The sequence below is a fragment of the Leguminivora glycinivorella genome, chromosome 9, assembly GCF_023078275.1.
Source record: "Leguminivora glycinivorella isolate SPB_JAAS2020 chromosome 9, LegGlyc_1.1, whole genome shotgun sequence".
NCBI lineage: Eukaryota > Metazoa > Arthropoda > Insecta > Lepidoptera > Tortricidae > Leguminivora > Leguminivora glycinivorella.
The window spans coordinates 18,688,673-18,712,451 of NC_062979.1; the positions used below are offsets into that span (position 1 = coordinate 18,688,673).

General features: G+C 37.1%; 1 protein-coding gene across 1 annotated transcript in view; it reads left to right on the plus strand.

Moving 5' to 3' along the window:
- The window catches only part of LOC125229757 (5'-3' exonuclease PLD3-like), a 127,403-nt gene extending 113,199 nt beyond the window's left edge, over nucleotides 1–14,204 (plus strand). Inside the window, exons 8-12 of the mRNA XM_048134692.1 lie at nucleotides 3,695–3,826; nucleotides 9,137–9,276; nucleotides 10,440–10,605; nucleotides 11,744–11,905; nucleotides 12,354–14,204. Of these exons, the coding sequence (XP_047990649.1) occupies nucleotides 3,695–3,826; nucleotides 9,137–9,276; nucleotides 10,440–10,605; nucleotides 11,744–11,905; nucleotides 12,354–12,485 (732 nt within the window). The 3' untranslated portion in view covers nucleotides 12,486–14,204. The remainder of the gene's footprint in view (nucleotides 1–3,694; nucleotides 3,827–9,136; nucleotides 9,277–10,439; nucleotides 10,606–11,743; nucleotides 11,906–12,353) is intronic.
- Nucleotides 14,205–23,779: the final 9,575 nt, after the last annotated feature.

Sequence of the window (23,779 nt, forward strand, 5' to 3'; positions counted from 1 at the left end):
TTTTGTGGAACTTAACGTTAGTAAAGGTGGATAAAAGTTATATTTTTTATAATCTATATTAAAATTTAATATAGATTATAAAAAATATAACTTTTATCGTTTATAAAAAATATGACATGATAGCCTATTTAATAGGCTATCATGTCATATTTTTTATTTATAGAAAAAGCAAACAGTTTGTCATTTATGATGACTTGAATTTGTAAATCATGGATGAAAATTTCAAATTTTTTAATTTTTTTTTATTTTATTTACCATTAAATGATAATTTTAGTACTGAAAACGAATTCTACGTTATTGATTTACTCGAAAACGATACCAAACATGACCTATTAACTAAACGGGGTAAGTTAGAATTTTTCAAACCAAGCCGGGTGAAGCGGTACTTTGACCCCCTCCCGGGCCCCAGGGGGAGGCTCCCGAAGGCTCCCGATCTTAATCGGCTTATTTTGATATAAGGAACAACTGTGCCAAGTTTCATGCTTTGGTCAAAAAATTTAAGGTTTTTCAATAAACTCCCCAACTAAGGGTGACTATCGAACCTTATCAAACAGATACTTACGCAGCATGCGCTTGAAGGCGAATTTGTTCCGAGCCTGCCTAATGGTGAGAGGAAGATCATTCCACAGCCGGATTGCCTGGATGGTGAACGAATTTGACATGAAACCTGTACGATGTCGGGGGACAATAAGTTGAAGACTACGGGAGGTTCGGGGATTTAATTAATAATTATAACTTTATTCGTCGTTGCGGATATTTTTTCACATTGACATCGAATGTCTTTTAGTTTAGCAGATTGACGTAAGTATTTTCTTATATTTTTTAAGAAGGTCGGCAAAAAGGCGGGTGGCACGACAAATAAAAATGAGGTTGAACCTATCATAAGGAAGAGCGAACGGGATGGACGATATGAATGATAATGAATGAAAAGGGCGCGAACAAACTGAGTTGCGAAGACTTGGTGTTTTTACAAGTTTTGTTTTTGATGGGATACAGTATCTATTGTCTTAGTCCGTTTTTATCCGATCCGATATCGGATGTCGGAAGGATTTAAATGGAAAAACCGGCCAAGAGCGTGTCGGGCCACGCTCAGTGTAGGGTTCCGTAGTTTTCCGTATTTTTCTCAAAAAATACTGAACCTATCAAGTTCAAAATAATTTTCCTAGAAAGTCCTTATAAAGTTCTACTTTTGTGATTTTTTTCATATTTTTTAAACTTATGGTTCAAAAGTTAGAGGGGACGCACATTTTTTTCCTTTAGGAGCGATTATTTCCGAAAATATTAACATTATCAAAAAATGATCTTAGTAAACCCTTATTCATTTTTAAATACCTGCCCAACAATATATCACACGTTAGGGTTGGAATGAAAAAAAATATCAAACCCCACTTTACATGTAGGGGGGCAAACTAATAAAATATTTTTTTCCAATTTTTATTTTTGCACTTTGCTGGCGTGATTGATATACATATTGGTACCAAATTTCAGCTTTCTAGTGCTAACGGTTACTAAGATTATCCGCGGACGGACGAACGGACGGACAGAAAGACATGGCGAAACTATAAGGGTTCCTAGTTGACTACGGAACCCTAAAAACAAGTAAAAATATAGGTGAAATTATGTTTTTTTCAACTCCCGGGTTGCAAAACAATGCCATCTAGTTTTGAACCAAAAATTGAGCTTTTTTCAGGGGTACGCTTTTTTGTATGGGCTATGTCAGTCCAGTATTAAATGGTTCTTGATTATACTAATATAATATAGCAATACCCATGACGAATTTGTGTCAAATGTCAGATTCCAAATTGAACATTAATTTTGAAATCAGCAGCCCCGAAACCTAATTTACGACACTCCCATGACGACACAAAAGTTAGGAAAAAATGGGTTCTGTAATGAAATTAATGATAATTATACTAATGGTTAAGATGTGAACTTAAAATATAGCTTTTTTGGCTCACCTTAACTATAAACTGAAATAGACCTACCATAACTACTTACATAATTTGCTAACTGCCGGACAAGCGCTTGACGAGCAGCGCGACCCAGCTGCAGCTCTTTGTTTAGCCAACACCTGTCAGGAGCCATTGCCAAATAAATATCAGCATTCTGCTGACGGGCGTCAAACTCCGCCGCTAATCTCTGCTCCTGCTGCTGCTCCTGTTCTTCGTGTCGGTTCAGCGGAGGCAGTTCACAATTCGCTTTGTTAGCTATATTGTCAAGCACACAACACGTTTTAACGATCTTAGCTGCCGCTGCTGGCTTGTAGTGCAGTTTCTCCATTGACGACAAACACTGCCAACTGATTTTTAGTCGCCCAAAACACCGCTCTATACAGTTGCGGGCTCGAACTTGTAAAGCGGTATAACGAGCTTCTGGAGATCCTACAGGTGCATCCAAAAGTCAGTGCATCCATCAGTAGTGTTTGCCTCTGTGGGTAAGCTGAATCACCTGAAAGAATATAAAAATGTATGGCTGTGATATATTGAAATATACAATTATGCTACGTGTTTTGTCTAACAGTTCTTACTTAGAGTGATATTTAAATTGACTAAACAATAAATCACACGTGCACGGAAGAAGATATTACACAGAAGATACTATATTTCTTTTAGACATTTGTCAAATTTATGTCACGTTAGCTTTTTTTTAAATATAAAATTATCATATCTACGTTTTCATGATGGGTCTACACCGACGCAAATGCACGTCATTCTTGTTTATTTTAATAATGCCAACGCCATCTTGCGACGAGTAGAGGAACCAAGTTGTGCCGAAAAAAACTTGCAATTTACTCTTTGGTACGACAAAATCCCCGTCTAAGTGTCATAAACCAAACATGGCGGCCATACCCATCGACAAAAAAGTCTATATACTGTGCCATTCAGGAGAACGCATGCCTTGGTTCGTATTGTCAGGCCATGAGAGATTAAATTCGTGTAAAATTACGCAATTCATATCTTTGTAATGATATGATGATTCGAATTGCAATCTCATTCTGTCACTTTGACACAAGAGTAAAATCAAAGTAGAATCAATACTAGAGTCGTGACACGTTAGCAAAATGCAGACCAAAAGTGTGTACCAAAAGTATTGCCAGTATTACAAGTTTGACCCAAAAAAGGGAATTTAATCGTTTGCCGTGCTTAGGATTTCTACAAATAGGTGTTATTTGTGAATATTTTATCTTTTTGTTAGAAAGGCTCGGACGTATCGCGAAGTTTTGAGTCAAAGAGATTAATCAACTAACATATTTTTAAGCAATATTTTTTTTTAATATTTTTTGGTGTAGCTGGCACGATGACGACCGTCTATTAGCAAAAAAACATTTTACTTCAAGTAACAGTGAAAATGGAGATACGAGGTGATAAAAATGTCATATGTTATTTATTTCAACGATAGAAGTCCGTTCTTTTAAAATACTCAAAACTTAAAAAATACTCCATCAAAAATAAATGTTACAAAAAATTTATCCGGTACATTGCCTGAGCTCTAGTCCCAACCTAGTACCAATCCAGATGACAGCTGCACGTATTCGACAACCCGTGATCCAATCCACTATCATTTGAGAGTCAACGTGAAACGTCAAATTCGCCATGCCGAATTGAGCCCCAGCGCGGCCAAGTGTTCCAGCATAAAAATCGTGTGAGTTTGTCCCATTGATTAGCGTATTTATGTTTCTTTTTTGTTTCCCCAGGTATACTGGAGCCTAGGCGAGAAAGACGCAGTGGTGCCAGACACGTGGCCAGCCAACCTCAGCACCGACATCAACATCGAGAACCCGATCAACATCACCGACAAGTATCACAGCGTTGGAGCCTATATCACTGTGAGTTTGCATTTAGTAACCCTCTTATTCATAAAAAAGTTACTACATAATTAGTTAAAAAAAAACTTTTTGTCCCTTTCTCACAAATACATAAGTCAACATGACAGAAAGGAATAAAACACTTTTTTAACTAATCAGTTCATTAACTTTTTTATGAATAACAATAAGCCTTTTATCCCAAGCCCCAAAACATTCTCGTCTGACGCGCCTTGATGAAACGCTATAACGCGATTGGTTGATGAGTCAACACCAAGCGCGCGATTGGTTGATGAGTTAACATCAAGCGCGCGATTGGTTAATGAGTTAGCATCAAACGCGCGATTGGTCACATAGACTGCACGCTTGGCTCGCTAGTTTTGTATAGTGTCGCCGTGGTGTCGCCGAAGTCGTCAGTCGCATTGAGTTAGCGTGATGCACCTTCTTTTAACAAACTCATATGTATGTTAATGTATGGATAGAGTTAAACGCTTTGTCATATTTGAGGGACTTTAATAAATAAATATGTTTTACACGCATTCAAAATAAACAAAGAACTGCTTCTGAGATTTCTCGAACTTTTAATATGACAACGCCAGACTAAAATAAACTTTACTAAACAAATAAAACACTATCAAAACCGATCAACTTTCCCATAACCTTTATACCCTAATCTCCGTCAGCGTTTACATGTTTTACGAGTCGTACGTAGTTAATATGAACAGTAACGGCCAATAACGGACGTCATATGGATAATGTCGCCATAACACAGGTCGTAAAGGATGAATTGGCAATATTGTGAGTGTGGCGTGCCAGTGTAACACACACACACACACACAGTTGACATTCATACTTCATAGCCTAGTACGGATTGTTGTTATTTATGGGCATTTTCAAAATTTGGGACACCCCAATTACCGTAAGTTATTAACAAAAATTAACTTGCTGTCAGTTTTGTGACGACAATTAAGCATAAAATCTGTCTAAAAATTTACTTTTTTCACATTTTGAATGTAGATTATCGCTTAAAGTTTATATTTTTATAGAAATTTCATGTTTAATTATCGTCACAAAACTGACAGTGAGTTAATTTTTGTGAACAAATTACGCTAATTAGGGGGGGGGGGGGGTCCCAAATTCTGAAAATGCTCTTAAATACAATTAATAATACCGATTAACTCATTTTGCACAAACAAAGCAATTTGTTTAGGATTTGTTCCTGTGTTCCGAAGAGAAGACAATTTCTACACGGTACAGCTTGTTTAGTTTTACAATCTTGCGGAAATATAAGCTTTAGTTGCTTCTATCTGTCTGCCTGTTTGTACATGTCTGTGGCATCGTAGCTCCCGATCGGATGAACCGAGTTAGATTTAGTTTTTTTTGTTTGAAAGCTGAATTAGTCGGTAGTATTAGCCATGTTTCATGAAAATCGGTCCACTATGCCGCGGTCGGAGGTTTTTTCAATATTTTAATTTTGTGGTTAGGTTATGGTTGAATGAGGTTTGATTCGTTTTTAGAAGGTGGCTTATAGATGCTACCTTTTTACTGACAGTTACGAATTCAATCGATGGGGTTGTCCGGTTAAAGTTCAAATAATTTTGTTAGTTGCTACTGAATAGGTTAATCAAAACAAGCTATTTCGAAACATGTCAGCTTACCTTTGAAGCAGCTCTCCTTTTACAGCTTAAACTCTAGGTTATAATTAAAGATCGTTATCAGCGTGCTGTATTGGTGGCAGAGTATGGTTGGCAAAAAAACAAATACACAAGTATTTAAAACATTATATAGTTGTGTACTCGCTCGCACGCTCGCTCGGCCGTATATACCCACTTGGCCGGAAATCCTCATTTTCCCGGCCTCTGATGTAATGTACTATTTATGACATAATTAATGTCATTTACGTACCTATATTGTTTTAAAAATATATAGTTCATCGGAAAAGGCTTTGTACCGTAGAGGTGTAATCCTAAGAAGGTAAGTATTTATTTTGTAGTAAGAACAAAGTGAATATTTAAATGTAAGTATTTGTTTTTTTTGCCAACCGTACCGTTTGCCACGAAAAGTGCACCTTGATAACGATCTCTAGTTATAATCATTTATGAGAGTCATTAAACGTTGGAGCGCTGAAGTGGATTAGCTGTAAATGTTTACGATGTTCGCTGCACCGGTTTTATCTAGAATCGTATCCGTTTTATAAGGGTGCAGTAATGCAGTTTACGAGTTTAATATGCACTTTCCATTCTACAGTAAATGCAGCCGCTATCAGTGTCGTTCTAGTACGTTGAACACAGGTTTGAAATTTGTCTCGCCGGCCCTGGGCGGATGACACAATTATACAGCAATAATGCATATTGTAAATCCATTGACATTTTTAATCGCATTCCTGATGACATTAAAGATTTACCTATTAGTTTATTTAAGCGAAAACTTAAGAACTGGCTTATTCAACAATGTTTTTACTTGGTGGAAGAATATTTTGATTATTATAGACAAACTTGACATTTTATGATATAGGTATTTATTAATTAGCTACCCATTGGTATTGTAGTTGTTTTTTTTAGTAGCAATATAATTGTAATTTGGACATTTTAGTAATACGTTAAATATGATTAACCTTATTTTGGATTTATGTACTTAGAGTACCATTGCATGCTTTTTCTTATTTAGGTTCTATAATAATTTTGTATGCCAGTTTCTGGTGGAATGTGTTTGACTACAATATATTTGAACATCTCCTGTACCACATTTTAAAGCGAAATAAATACTTGATATTTGAAAAGACGGTAATGTGAGAGTGGGAAAAGTCTCAGCTTTCCGAGCCCGGTCTGGGCACATTCCTATCAACAAGTTTCTATGATGAGTGCCACGTGTTGTTGGACTGTGTCCGGAATTTGGGACTTGAGGAAAATAATTTTTGGTGGCTCGGGCTCCATGCACAATGGACAGATCAGTTGCTGGTTGGCAGAGCCAATGTCAGACAATGTTTGTGAAGACCGGTCTGTTTCAGCTAATAGGGGCTACACTATACTATATCTTCTTGCGACTTTAATTTTGAGTAAGAATACATTGAGGCACTTTGTTCGGTCCTTGTTTGTTTATTTTATTTCGGTCCTTGTTTGTGCTTTCTGACTCTTGGAGACCATATACATCTCTAAGAAAAAAAAAGGTAGATTAAGTATATTTGTTATCCTTAGTTGTGATATCTAGAGTCCTTTACAACTCTAAAGTTATTTTAGTTGTTCTTCTTTGTATCATTTTGTATATAAATTTATCCAATCGCCATTAAATATAGAGGCGGCGAGGGCTACGGCTCTCTCGAACACACCTCTTTAGTCAAGCTTGAGTGCGTTTTAAGATTTTTTTGGACACTTAAACAACTCGGATATATTTAATGGCGACTGTCCATGCCGACTCGCTGTTCGCTAACCGCTATTTATGGGAATAATCCCCCTTGATTATCTAAAGTCATAAAGCTTTTCACTATAATCTAGCCGTCCGGAATCCAATATGCTAACTAGCACCGCCTTGACCGCTGGCCCGACAATGACCCTATTTCGGCCTAATTGGCCTATTTGGGCCATTAGTGGAAAGTAAGAAAGTCGTTAGAACATGGGGTAGTTTTGTATAAATTAATTAAATTTTCTCAAACATAGTATGAAATATTGATGTTATGTGCCTTATAATTGGCAGCGATATATGACGTTGCAGGTGCGGCTAGGACGATTGATAGATAATGGAATTTCATACAAACCTTGCAGGCCAAGGCCGGCAAAGTCTTCTTTTTTAATTTCCAAACACAGATAATTGTGACATAACATCCAGGTATTTAGCCAATTAAAAAAAAAACTATAAGGGGCTTTATAGACGTGCCGACTGCAACTGGTACGGGCCCTAGACAATATTTGATTTTGGGTGCGTTTTCATACAAAAAAAAATTTTTTTCGTTTTTTTTTTAATTTTTTTTTTATAGGCGTATACGGGGTATTAAAGGGGAACGAAAATTCGATTATTTTTGCGCTACGACGCACCATTTAGGAAATACAGCCATCCAAAGTTACTATTTTCAGCAGACTTTATTTATTTCATACCATGTTTGAGAAAAGCACTATACATACCTCGGCGGGAAATGGGGTCCCGGAGCATTTGTCCCGGCCTCTGTAGTAATGTACTATTTTGTTTTACTCTTCTACTTATTTCTGTGCTTTCAGCGATTATTAGTTGTTGTTTTCGGTTAATGCTGTAATTCTTACCTAGTATTTCATACTAGACTCCTAAATGGGGTAGGCAGAGCGCATTAAACATCTCAAGCTTCAGTGCCACTCTTGGCAATTAAGGGGTTGAAAGAGAACGAAATTGCAACACCACACCACAATTGAAGCCATATCCGTCGACTTCTACAAATACTTCAAATCTACCTAGACTCCACTCCACTTTTTTTTTATTTTGCTGACTACAGTTGACTTTTTCAAATAGCCGTCAAAAATTCAGCTTCAACAAGCAATGTTGCTTGATGATATAGAATCATAGCTTAGTCCTGACCTTTGGCACCGCTCACCCTTAGGGCGCAGTTGAAGCGAAATGTCACACACTTAGACATTGAGGCATGCACACGTTGGTTTACCGCTGATGTAGGTCGATCAATGTAAACATAATGATTAATGTACTGCAATGATCGGAGGTTTGGTGTGAATGATCGTGAATTGAAGAGGACGAAAAGCGTGGAGCCGTGGAGGTTACTTCCGTCGAACTGAAAATTTAATAATAGTTATTGAACCCTCCTGTCTGTTACTTTTAATTTAAGGAATAAGTAACAGAAAACAAGATTATTCTAATAAAAAAATCCATGAAGCACATTACAAGCACTCTGTAAATGATCTGTGACGTTGAGCTAAATAGTAAAGTGTAAGCTGAAGTCACTGATTTAAATCTAGCCTCGAATATCAGACACCTTTGTCTTTATTTAATTATACATTAAAACAATGTGATTAATATGGTTTTTATTTTAAATTTATGATCTATTCTATTTTAAGAGCATCTCTTTTTTTTTCGCCACTTTTATGAAATGTGATATTAAAAAAAATATATTTCTACTCAGAATTACTAGCTTTTTCAATCCTAGTAGTTAAAAAAAATGTCCAATACCATTTTTTCTTATTTTGTTACCATTTCCTTACATGTTATGTGGGGTAACAAAAGAGGAAAGTAACAAAAATGTATGGAAATTCTGGGACACTTTTTGTCTCTGAGTACAATTGACCTAAAATTCCCTAAAAAAATCAAAATTAAAGAAATGGCAAAAAAAAGAAATGCTCTTAAATCGTATTTTTGTTCCAGAGCTCACCGCCGCCTTTCAGCCCGCACGGCCGCACCAACGACGATGACGCGATAGTCTCCATCATCGAGTCTGCAGAAGAGTTCGTCCACATCTCTGTCATGGATTACGCGCCCGTGCTCGAGTACACGCCTAAACTTAAGTAAGTGTACATAATACGCGCTTAGTCTTAAGAAAACTACATAGCGGGCAATTAAGTAAGAAGGGAAGAAATTAAACCCGAGATCTTGGGTTCCGGCAGGTACGGTGTGCCAATAAAGTGGTTTACCACTTTTCGACTCTATGTTAAACACAAGGTCGAAAAGTGGTAAACCATTTCTTCGGCTGACTGTGCAGATGTAGTAAAAAGGTTTCCTTCGAATTTTCTGGAAAAGTTCGTAAAACCGCGGAATGCTCCATACAAATGCCCCCCCCCTCCCTTTTTTTTAGAGAAGTGGGGGTAAAAAGTACTTAATATTTCCGTCCCTTAAACTATCTCTACTTAAAAAATCATGCCAATCCGTCAATGTCAATGTACATCTTGTACTGGGACTGACTGAAATAGCACGACACGTTCGTACGTTTCCGTAACAATACGAAGGCAAATCTTTTCGCATTAAGTCTGTATTACGTGTCAAATCTAAAGTGGCCTTTATAGCACCGTAATATCACACCTGGCATTACGATACTGAACTTTTCAAAAGTAACTCAGATATTAAGTAGATAGTCAAAGTCTTAAAGCTTATCCTTATGCGCATATTTCTCCATTCAAAGAAACATTTATTTGACGCCGCAACAAAGTACAAATAAAACACAAGACATGCAAACAAAAACCATTAGACGCTAAAATATTAGGACCCCCACTCTGCACAATTTGCTATGGGCATATATTCTAAACATTTCCTGCAAATGGCATTGAAGTCATTGAAGTATCAATTTTAATGACTTCAATCTAATATTGTCTTCGGTTACCGCGATAGTTACTCATGAAATAAAACTATGGAAACGGATTATATCGCGTATTATAATGAATCAGAAACCTATATTATTAATAATTTATATTATTTATGGTCATGGTTCATTAATATTTCTTATGTGTGGGTACATTGTAATTTGTACATTGTAATTTTTCCTCAGTCACCCGTTGACCACCAATGCTGTAAAGTGTTCGAAACGTCGGGATGAATTGTAAATTATAATAATAATAAATGTAAGTATACGCGATATAATCCGTTTCCGTAGTTTTATTTATTTCATGACTTCAATGTAGTAGAACGGAACAAAGCGGCACTTGTTTCTTTATTAGTACACGTACGTTTCTTGCAGGTTCTGGCCTAAAATCGACGACGCGATCCGTCGCGCAGCGCTCGAGCACCGCATCAAAGTGAAGATGCTAATCAGCTGGTGGCAACACTCCGCGCCTTCGGAGGAAAACTTCTTGCGTTCGCTCGTCGCGTTAGCGGCCGCTTACCCTCGCGTCGACTTGCAAGTTGTAAGTGTTGTATCCTGTGTTATATGGAGCTAAATCTGGTCTTTAATGTATGTGGTTAGACTCACAATGATCAAGCATTGTATCAAAGTAAAGATGCTAATCAGCTGGTGGCAACACTCCGCGCCTTCGGAGGAAAACTTCTTGCGTTCGCTCGTCGCGTTAGCGGCCGCTTACCCTCGCGTCGACTTGCAAGTTGTAAGTGTTGTATCCTGTGTTATATGCAGCTAAATCTGGTCTTTAATGTATGTGGTTAGACTCACAATGATCAAGCATTGTATCAAAGTGAAGATGCTAATCAGCTGGTGGCAACACTCCGCGCCTTCGGAGGAAAACTTCTTGCGTTCGCTCGTCGCGTTAGCGGCCGCTTACCCTCGCGTCGACTTGCAAGTTGTAAGTGTTGTATCCTGTGTTATATGGAGCTAAATCTGGTCTTTAATGTATGTGGTTAGACTCACAATGATCAAGCATTGTATCAAAGTGAAGATGCTAATCAGCTGGTGGCAACACTCCGCGCCTTCAGAGGAAAACTTCTTACGATCTCTCGTCGCGTTCGCGGCCGCTTACCCTCGCGTCGACTTGCAAGTTGTAAGTGTATGGGGATGAATTTGTTCTAAATTCCACTTTGTAGTTAGACATATAGTGTGCTGACAATGTATCAAAGCTGGTGGCAACACTCCGCGCCTTCGTAGGAAAACTCGCGTGCTTGCACAATGGTCAAGCATTGTATCAAAGTGAAGTTGCTAATCAGCTGGAGGCAACACTCCACGCCTTCGGAAGAAAACTTCTGCGATCGCTCGTCGCGTTAGCGGCCGATTACCCTCGCGTCGACTTGCAAGTTGTAAGTGTTACAGTATGGAGCTGAATCTGATCTTTTCTTACAGAAAGTGCGAAAAGGATGCAGCCACGCGATAAGTCATATCAAACGCCAATTTTTTTTACGTAAAGTGTGCCCCTCAGTCTCCGTAACTTCTTCATTTTCTACTAATTACCCCATGCGGGCTGCACAATCTTTAAAAAAAGCTAAAAAAAAGGCTGAAAACCACCTAAATAGTTATCATTCCGTTTTCGAAATAATTCAGCGTTAAAACATATAATCCGAAATATTATTTTTTTTTTCACACGGCCTATTTCATTACAGAAACGCTACATCGTCCCGTCAACGCCCGATCAGGCTAAGATTCCTCACGCGCGAGTCAACCACAACAAGTACATGGTGACAGACCGCTCCGCTTACATCGGGACTTCCAACTGGTCGGGAGACTACTTCGTGGACACTGCTGGGGTCGCCTTCGTTCTACAGGTACTGTTAAATATTGCATAACATCCATACAACATTTAACAAATATCATAATGGAAAGTTTATTATGTATAGTCACACCTCGGAAAATGGCAATCAAATATATGAAAGAAGCGCGTTCTAGCACATTCTAAGGGTCGGTTGCACCAAACCGTCTGTCACCGTTAAAGCATTCGTAAGATTTTATTGTATGGGAAGTTCCATAGACCTCTGCTGCGTGACGATGATGTCTGTCAAATGTGGTTGATGCAACTGGTCCTTAAACTCGTGTAGGCGAAGTACATGGTCACAGACCGCTGCGCCTACATCAGCACTTGCAACTGAGGGAAGGATTTCTAAGACCGTATTCTCGAAGCAGCACGTAGATGCCCTCACTGAACCGCTGTCAAATAGTATATCATTCCACCATCTTAGAGGAGGTCTTTAACATATAAATCATTGATCTTTGCAGGAACCGCGCGCCTCTAACATGACTCAAGACATACGCGCGCAGTTAGAAGACCTCTTCGAAAGAGATTGGAACTCTCCCTACGCCGTACCACTGCCGCTAAGTCCCTTGGTACCGCTCCGACCACGGTTATAGTAGAGAGACTCACTATAACGATCGGGTCAGATGACACGCAAATTCGTCTAATCTAACCACCAATAGTATGATTATGATCCAGACGTCGTGAATCACACGTATACCGACGATTGTGGCAGTGTGGTGTCAAACCATCACCCGGGAAATACGAGATCGACCAAATCGGAGACAATGACGAATTTTGAAGAATTGAGGCATGTGGAACTAGATGTGTGAAGGAACATCTGCGGTTACGAAATGCAATTTCGTCGGAGTAGGCGTGAAGTATAGAAGCTAGTACAAATCCTGTGGCCGAATCCGGCCAGGGCTCGGAGACAAAAGGACAATCCGAACTGATTGAAAAAGCGTTTCGATATCAAAGCGATTGCGATCTCGGCTTAGCCGGCAGGACAGGATACCAGTGATTCTTAGACCTTTGTGGTGTTGAAATAGACGGAAAAATATACTTCAAAATATTTGGTAACAATATGCCAATTTGAAACTGCAAGGAGAGTTATTCATTTTCAGATGAATCTTACTTGGTTCAGTTAATACATTGATTTATTCCCTTTGAAAGGGATATCTGTGCTCGTTCTAGAGCACATTGTGTTTTCGTGTTTCGGTTTTTCTATTTAAGGTATTATTTAATGACCGACTTTAAACAAAACTATTACAGGACGACAATGATTTTAGCGCAACATATAACAAGATACACTCAATCAATTGGAACCCTAGGCCACTGTACCTACAACCATGTCAAAATGACAAGCAGTAAGAGATTTCTTACAATCTAATTTATAACGTCACTATGACATAGTTCTGCAGTGGCCTACAAGCTCTTGAGAAACGAGCCCCAGAGTGCGGTTCCATAAAATGCTTGTAATATGTAGTCGCTGTAGAAGAAAGAAATAAATGTATCCGATTGTATTTAAGGTAATTCCTGGAAAAATACCCTTTTTGTATACGGTTTGGTTGTGACTTGATTTTTTTTTTAAACTTATAGTATTATAGCATAACCTTAGGTAGGGTAATTCTTAAAATTTTGAATTAAACTTTTCTATCCTTGACTATATTTGTGTGTTGCGTTTTATAGTTAGACATTTTCCAAGTTGTACGATTGTGCCTTCGAATGATTCTGGAGCTGTGTGAGTGTTAACCTAGATTTTTATATCCTTGTAGTGATGAATATAAGATTTTAAATATGTATCTATTCAAAGATATTTAAACTATGTACCAATAAAGTATTTAATACGTAGTCTCCGTAGCAGAAGTAGCTAAGCAGGCGAAATGTCCAAAGTAATTTGAACGGAACTTCACAGTTAACTTTGTAAGGCTTAAGCTGGTACTTTGAGTTCGATATAATTTAAATCGGAAAAGAGTTGCATTTTGTTTGTTTCGTTAAATTTTCACATAAATCAAAATCAACTTATTTGCTATAATGTATATGTTCGAGAGTCTACTGGCAAACTTTGAATTTGTTTCTTGTACATTTTACATAAGACCTGTAAGATTTTTTTCAAAACATAGTTTTTACTAAAAACATAAATAAAAGGTACCTTTCTTTGTATACTGGCTACTTGTAATGAGACACGGTTAGTTTTCTTAGCTTATCAAACCAACTGTAGTCTACAGTTTTACCTACTATGTCATCGACTTTAATTGTTGAGTCGTTTACAGCTTGGCAAAAAAAAGTATAAAAAGTAGCAACATTGTAGTGTTGTCCCTTTCTAATCATACATACAATCACGCCTGTATCCCATAAAGGGGTAGGCAGAACACATGAAACTACTAAAGCTTCAGTGCCACTCTTGGCAAATAAGGGGTTGAAAGAAAACGAAACTGTGACATTGCAGTGACAGGTTGCCAGCCTCTCGCCTACGCCACAATTTAACCCATATCCCACAGTCGCCTTCTACGACACCCATGGGAAGAAAGGGGGTGGTGAAATTCTTAACCCGTCACCACGCAGGCCTTTCTAATCAATGTGTCAGAAAACGGGACGACACTACGATGGTGCCCCTTTTTAATTTCTACTATATTTGCCAAGCTGTAAAATTACTGTTGAAGTATGAGTTTAAGTTGAGATAGGTTTAAATGTCTCAACAATTTAAGTCTGTTACTACAATCTGTCTAGGTAATCAAAAATTTGCTGTCTATGAGAGTAACTATTCTTTGCATTATGCATATCATAGTTAACTTGTAATGGAAATTATATAAGGTATAATAAATATTTTGAATTATACGATGGACTTTATAGTTTCTTGAATGTTTTCTATAGCGTAAGGCTCCAAAAGCAATAGGCCGAGGTAGACGATATGTACCTGTCGGTTTTTGTAAATACATTCTTCTACTTATTACGTTGTTTCATTTTTTATTTGCGTTATCCCTTTGACCGCTATTGGCGTCAACTGAGGCGCGCAGCTACATCACAAAATAAATTATAGTGGGTACAGTCAACAAATACAAAGTGCCTAAAATATGTATACACACCTTAATGTACAGGCAATAAAGTTTCAAGTTTCAAGTTTCTTTATTTGGCCAAGTAACAAAACACGTTACATCTAGCAAGTCAATTACAGGTCATTGCTAAAACTAATCATGCAATGTCTTAAAATAGCTTATATAAAACAAAGATATAATTCATATAAGATGTACATTATTTTTCATTTTCTCAGTAAATTCATTGATTGAATAGAACGGATTACATTGAAAGAAACGTTTCAGTTTATTTTTAAATTCCGTACATGTTAAATTTATTACGTTTACAGGCAGTAAATTATAAAGAGTAACTTTTAAGGAGATACCTTGTTTAAATGTTTTGACTAACTTTGTTGCAGGAACGCATAGCTTATACTTATTTCGTGTGTTATATGTATGAATGTCCTTTCGCGTTTTAAAATCATTCTTACTTTTGTGGATTTCTAATAGGCAGTTAAATATGTACAATGAAATTACTGTCATGATTCGACTTTTTATAAAGAATTCTCTAACGGAAGTGCCTTTGCGTAGATTGTATACAATTCTCACTGAATGTTTTTGAGATATAAGAATTCTTTTTATTCCAACTGCGTTGCCCCAAGTAGTTACAGCATAATTCAGATGAGCGTGAACTAGAGCATAGTAAGCCGATATAAGTGTTTTACGATTGATTAAGGGTCTTAGTTTTAATAGTGCATAATTTCCTGAAGCTATTTTGTTACAAATTTTGTCAATGTGAAATGAGTGACTTAACTTATTGTCAATATGATATCCTAAAAATATTGTGTTAGTTACGTTTACTAATCCTATCTCACTAATATTTATACTATCAATTATATTTTTATTATGGTATGTCAATAATGTAGTTTTGTTAGAGTTTAAAATGATTCCGTTAGCATTGAACCATTCTCCAAGCGTTTTCATGATATTTTTGATATTCTGTTCCAGTTTGTCTAGGTTAGTCTCTTTTAAGCCCACATGTGTGTCATCTGCAAATAGGGTAACCATAGCGTAATTGGGTATGCATTCCGGTAAATCATTAACATATATTAAAAATAAAATTGGGCCCAAGATAGATCCTTGTGGTACACCAACATTTACGACTATTTCTTTTGAAGATGTGCCATTGATATTAACTTTTTGACTTCTGTTATTTAGGTAGCTTTTTATCAAATTAAGTTCTTGGTGTTTAAATCCATAGTAATCCAATTTCATTAATAGAACATCATGGCGGATACAGTCAAACGCTTTAGACAGATCACAGAAAATACTACAGCATTTTTGTGATCTGTCCAAGGCTGAAAGCACGAAATCTATAACTTTACGCAACACCATTCCTGTTGATTTTTCCTTTTGGAACCCATATTGGTTCGAATTAAACAAACTGTAACTATCGAAATACTCGGTTATTTTATTTTTAATTACAGACTCTAATATTTTAGACACAGCTGGAAGTATGCAAACAGGTCTATAATTGTTAGGGTCCTCTGTTGCTCCTTTCTTATGAAGTGGAATTACTTTCCCTATTTTGAGACATTGTGGAAATATACCCTCTGTTAGGCAGCTGTTAATAATATTTAGTAAGATTTCTAGTAAGTAGTTATTTCCTAAGAATATTTTTTTAACAAAACGAGAATCTACATTATATACGTCTTTGGAACATTTATCCTTCAACTTCTTTATTGTCTTAAATAATTCAACTCTGTCAATTGGAATAAACTTGATACGCGTGTTTGGACGTTCAACTTTACATAGGAAGTCTTTGCATGTTTTTTTGTCATTAATTAGGTGCCCAGCCGTTTTTTCTGCAACCGAAGAAAAGAAATTATTAAAGGAGTTTGCGATTTCTTCTGTATTAGTAATGCATTTACCATCATCATTAATTATCGCTTCAATATGATTTTGTGTTTTTTTGTTTTGTTTCGTTTGTTCTTTAATAATTTTCCATGATTCTTTAACAGTGTTCTTAGCTTTATTTAACCTTTCTGACAAACTTATTCTTTTTGCTGAGATCAAAACTTTACGTAGTAGTTTTTTGTAGGTTTTTATATGATATTCTCTCTGAGCGCAAGGTGTAACTTCTTGTAAGATTTCTAATTTTTGTAAATTTTGTTTAGATATTGATATGCCCTTTGTTTGCCATTTTACATAATTAGAAGTGGGTTTTGATACTTTACGCTCTGGAAAAGCTATGTTGAAGTAGTGAGTTATCGCTTCCATTAGTAAGTTCATTTTAGAGTTTGGGTCAGAATTTGTTACAATTTGGTGTAAAAGATCACAGTCACTAGTAATTAGATAATGAAAATATTCATAGTTAGATTTGGACATGCTTCTGACGAGTATGGGAGATTTTTCACATTTACTATTATTATTTATTGACTCCACTGATATTTGGACAGTAATAACATTATGGTCTGATAGTTTGGTGTCTAATACTTGAGATTTGCAAAGGTTGTCCTCTAAATTAGTTATAAAATTGTCGATACAAGTAGCACTTGGCCCTTTTATTCTAGTTGGTTCTTTAATAAGGTATATACAACCATAATTATTTAAAATGTTCTTAAATTGTTTAATTCTACTGTCAGACTTTAAAATATTGAGATTAAAATCGCCAGCCATGATCATCTTCTTTCCTTCGCGCGTGATCTTATTGAATATCGTTTTTATAGTATCTTTAAAAGTCGGAAAGTCATGCTCAGGGCGGTACACACAGATTATGACAATGTTTGGCGACTTCAACTCTACGGCTGCAATTTCACAGCTCATTTCAAATGCAAGCTTTACAATATCTTTTCTTTCTTTTACTCTAATATGTTCTTTTACATAAATAGCCACACCCCCGTGCTTAAATAGTTTTCTGTTGTAGTACGATGTTAAAACATAGTCTTCAAGTTTCATGCTATCTACCTGACTATCATTGGCCCATGTTTCAGTAAGGCAGAGTACATCACAATTGCTTTCTTTAGTTAATAATTCTAGCTGTAGGTAGTACATATAATAATAGTTCTGTAAACATATTTGGCCCTTTGTATTCACAGCTGTGTTGTTCACTGTACTTGTGCAGAAAGGACACTTCCTACAAAAGCGAAGTTTGACAGCAGTTCAGAGTCGAATCGTATTGTCCACCAGGCCCCGTAGCCGAATGGCATTTCTGCGACGCCAAACGAAAGCGATACGCCGCTGGCTCTGTCGCGCCAATACGCAAGCGCGATAGAGATAGATATCTACTAGCGCTTCGTTTCGTGAGCGTTTCGTGAGCGATTGTGCCATTCGGCTAGCCACCCAGATATACATATAATTATAATTGCTACGTAGCAATTCGAGCCGAACGTTGCCGAAATCGCCCGATTGGAAGACTGTTCATTGTTCAACCTCTGGCTACAGCAGCCCAAAATCAACCTTCGTACAACTAGGTACAGAATAACAACATACAACATTCGTTTCTCCAGGCTGTATAGGAGCAATATAAACGATTGGCATCTTGTCTACACAGCCAGCAACCTATTTTGGGAAATGCAATAAAGAAATAAAAAGCATTTATTAAAAATAGAAATGTATTTATACTATTAACTTATTTATTCTAACGCCGACAATGGCGACAATATATTTATTTCAATACCACTGAGGGTCTGCGATGTCACGAGATACCTCTATTTCAAGGCTACCACCATTTTGACAAGTTTACGGAATTCTTTTTAACGAAGAAAAAATTCTAATCAATGCAACTATAAAAAGTCGTATACTTGCCAAAACCCTTAATTACAATAGTTAACTCTAAAAACATGTCTAGTTATTTAAATTAAATCAAATAAAATATTACGAATAAAAAAACTTAGATCAATTGTCAACTATTTAGTGCCTACAAAGTTTTAAAATTAAATAGTCAAAAATCAGAGAACATAATTTGAATCCGTACTACAATGAGTCGGACTAGAAATTATATTACCTTATACAGAATTCATAAACCACTGGTACTCGTACGTGGATGTCGCACCCTAAGAAAAGGCCACACACAGACATAACACAAATAATACCTATAAATTGACGACGACTAATAAATATTGTCAATTAAATTTTATTAGAACGTCCGGATACTTTATTCACCCGAGTGACCCCGAGTAGAAATACATACATTTTATCGGCTTCCATCCTTAGGCCGTTTTCATATTATCCGATCCGATATCGGACGTAGGAAGGATGTAAAATTTTTGTATTTAAACGGCCTTACTTTCCGCGAATTCACACGAAGCTCTTAGCTTCTTCTTTTCTTATGCGCGCTGCCAAGGAGTGGAATTCCTTGCCGGCGGCAGCCTTGCTCGGTTTGTGTCAGAATTTCAAGACAAACCCATAAAACAATGGAATATATAAAACACATTCATAATAAAGCCCAACCAGCTGAGCTAACATCGAACAAAACACGCACATTTTTCAGAAAAGAACAATTTATATTCATTACATTCAAGTTTCAATCACTTACATTTTAAATGATACTAGATTCCAGTTGCATTTTATAGCTTTAACAATTTTATGGAAAAACAAAACACACAGGAAATAGAACATGAAGTCCCTTTATAAAAGGCGACCCTCGTAACTTCTACCTACATTTTTAGTGGGGACGTTTATCGACAAAAAGAGGCCAAACCTTTTTTTTCTTGACCAAAGCATGACACTTGGCACAGTTGTTCCTTATATCTAAATAAGCCGATTAAGATCGGGAGCCTTCGGGAGCCTCCCCCCTGGGGCTCGGGAGGGGGGGTCAAAGTACCGCTTCACCCGGCTTGCTTTGAAAAATTCTAACATAGCCCGTTTAGTTCATAGGTCATGTTTGGTATCGTTTTCGAGTAAATCAATAACGTAGAATTCATTTTTGATACTAAAATTATAATTTAATGGTAAATAAAATAAAAAAAATTAAAAGTTTGAAATTTTCATCTATGATTTACAAATTCAAGTCATCATAAATGTCAAACTGTTTGCTTTTTCTACAAATAAAAAATATGATATTAAAGCCTATTTAATATAGATTATGAATAATATAACTTTTACCCACCTTTACTAACGTTAAGTTTCATAAAAAAAACTTTAAGCCGCGCGGCGTCGGGACGCCGCAAGCGTAATTTTAAAATGCCTTTATTTTAAAAACTCTATTAGAACCCGTTTAGCTATTAGGTCATGTTTAGTATAGTTTTCGAGTAAATTAATAACGTAGAATTTAGTTTTGGTACTAAAATGACCATTTAATGTTAAATGAAATTAAAAAAAAAAAAAAATCTGTGAGTTGCAAATTCAAGTCACCATAACGGTTTGCTTTTTCTATAAATATAAAAATATGATAATAAAGCCTATTCACAAAGGATAGTACGCGTTCACCTACGCGAGCTTAGACTGTGTGCGGGGAACGCGCCTCTTTCATATATTTGATCGCCAGTGTCAGAGGTGTGTTAATGCATAAATAGAAAAAGATTCATAATTATTGACTCCGGTGTCGACAACGGCAACACTCGGGTCGGACCACACGATCTAAAGACCGACTGTACCTGTTATTTATTCATTGTAGTGAATCCTGAAAGAAATTTATATAATAGTATTTTATACAATCGTGATATAATACAAAACTTTTCAGTCGAGTACCATGTGTAGTACGGTACGAGAGTGAAAAGCTTAATTATATCACTATTGTATACAATACTTTTTCTACGAGTCATCATCTTCATCATCAATGGACGGAAATATCACCATACATGCAAGTTAAAATTAATGTCAATAGAGTCGTTCACCATTGTATCAACATCGAATTACCTAGCAACCAATTGTTTGTAATAACCGTCTCTGATTGGCCGATAACGCGACAGATAAAAAAAATGTGTTTCAGATGCAGGAAAATTTGCCAGGTATCGCAAATTAGTATAGAAATTGTATGAAGTTCTATTTTTGAAATTATTATAGTTAACTAAAGTCAATTATAATGAGCTTATTATAATTGAGCCGGAACTGCCATAGAGTATCCAACACTGAAAAGTTAGCACTTATAGTTTAGTCTGTGGTGTCCTAATTGACAGATTACTCATACTCATACTATACATTCCCTTCACAGAAACATAGCTGGGTACATATGGAACTGCATAAAGAAGGCTCTACCCTCTTTATGCAGTTGCATCGGTTTTTGCAACCTGATTTACATTTACATCTTGTAACTTCTAAGCATATACTGGCCACTTCAGTGTTGTCTGACCAGTGTGGTACGTGGTACCCATTCGTCTCCTTCTTCCTTCCATCTCCAAGAAGACGGACTTGGTAAATTTTGGTGTGGCACCAACGCCTGACTCCAAACAAGAACGCCTTGAGTCCCATTTTTCAAAACTGAAAGTTACAAGTTACAAGCGGAAGTCTCTTTCCAACTTGTCATATTAGACATTGACAACCAGTTGAAAATTGTAACTTGTAGCTTCGAGAAATGGGCCCCTGGTACACTGTGCGCAGTATATGCTGATGCAAGGCAGCCTCTGAAGGAGGTATGTTCTCCAATTGTCGATCTTTTCTGGTACCTAAAGAGGTAGGTACTTCGACCACTCATTCACCGTTGCGCAACGACTTGGTCTGAAACAATATGTGCATTATCATTTTAGAGTCTACAACTATCAAATTACAACTTTTAGGTGGATCACGTAACCTTCAGTATTACCCACTTACACATCATTATTTTTAAAATCGGGACTTAATCGCGTATAACTACATATTAAACTGACCTCCAACGTTTCAAGGACGGCGTTGTCCCCGTGGTCTCGGAGAAGACTGGCTTGAAATGACATCAACACCTTCTGACAGCCGCGCGAGTTTTTCGAACTACCCGCACTTGGTTTTGATTATCAACTTGAACTGTTTGCGCACTAGGGATGTTACTCTGTCGACATACAACACTGACGATATTTGATTTAACGACTGTCGATATTATTTTCGGCTTACACTTATTAATGACAGGATTCCATGTGGATGAGATCCTAAAACCTTCGTCCCGATTGAAATTGCGATGTTTTTTGATTTCAATGGCTTCACGCACTTTTCTACTGTAGAAATGGCGTTCCGTGGAAAGGACTTTAGGGTCATGTAGTTCGATCCAGTGGTTTGGCCCTGACTCTAACAAATGTTAACATTTGAAACCACTGGATCGAACTACATGACCCTAAAGTCCTTTCCACGGAACGCCATTTCTACAGTAGAAAAGTGCGTGAAGCCATTGAAATCAAAAAACATCGCAATTTCAATCGGGACGAAGGTTTTAGGATCTCATCCACATGGAATCCTGTCATTAATAAGTGTAAGCCGAAAATAATATCGACAGTCGTTAAATCAAATATCGTCAGTGTTGTATGTCGACAGAGTAACATCCCTAAATCGAACTACATGACCCTAAAGTCCTTTCCACGGAACGCCATTTCTACAGTAGAAAAGTGCGTGAAGCCATTGAAATCAAAAAACATCGCAATTTCAATCGGGACGAAGGTTTTAGGATCTCATCCACATGGAATCCTGTCATTAATAAGTGTAAGCCGATAATAATATCGACAGTCGTTAAATCAAATATCGTCAGTGTTGTATGTCGACAGAGTAACATCCCTAGTGCGCAAACAGTTCAAGTTGATAATCAAAACCAAGTGCGGGTAGTTCGAAAAACTCGCGCGGCTGTCAGAAGGTGTTGATGTCATTTCAAGCCAGTCTTCTCCGAGACCACGGGGACAACGCCGTCCTTGAAACGTTGGAGGTCAGTTTAATATGTAGTTATACGCGATTAAGTCCCGATTTTAAAAATAATGATGTGTAATAATCGTGAAAGTTTAAATCAGTGTATTACCCACTTACGTTACGTATCATACAAAATTATTACAAACTTTAGTAGAATCTGATTTGCCTCTGATATTGCTCCATCTTGTAATAGTTTGACACCTTGAGTGGCCTGGCTAAGCTTCAAAGCCAAAAGAAAACGTTTCTAGATTAGACATAGTATGGGTTAGGTACGATAAACGCAGCTTGAAACGATCAACAAGGGAGAAACATGGCCACCCAAGGCTTCAAACTATTACGAGATGGAGCAATATCATAGATAGGCTAATCAGATTCTACTAAAGTTTGTAATTATTTTGTATGATAGGTAAGTGTGTAATAGTGAAGGTGATCCACCAAAATGTTGTAATTTGATAGTTGTGGCCACTTCTGGTACTGACTATAACATAGATTTGTATGTTACTAATTTAGTCGTTTCAATCATCATCATTTACACGTTTATCCTTGATATAAAGTTCTGAGACGTACGTTGAAAGGTTCATTGCTTATTTACTCATACAACAATCCGTGAGAGCCAGGTATGACACCATCGTTCGGACCAAGAGCCACCCTCGGTGGTAGGTTTCTCTTTCAAGTGATCCGACCAACTGTCATCCCAGTTTCTCTACTCTCACCTTATTCTGTGTGGGACCCGCAGGTCCCTGGAGGTCCTGCCACCTTCCCCAATAGACCTTCCCGTTCCACCATATTTAATCTTACTCTTACTTAACCTCTCAACGTATTTCTCTCGTTATAATTAAGCATAAGCACTCACCAGGAAAATCTTCTAGTTAAACGGGAGCACTCTGCTGTCTCGGCCTCTTTCGCCACCAGTCCCCTTCTTAATCGTCTCGTAAAAACCTCTCGCCACGCGTTCCTTTCTCACTGTTAACAGAAGGTACCCTCTTTTTCTCTCTCCCGCCAAAAAACTATCTCATAAATGTTACCAACATCAAAAAGACGTAAATAAAGTTCTCACTAACCTTTTATCAGGAATCGCGTAAATTCGCGACAATAGT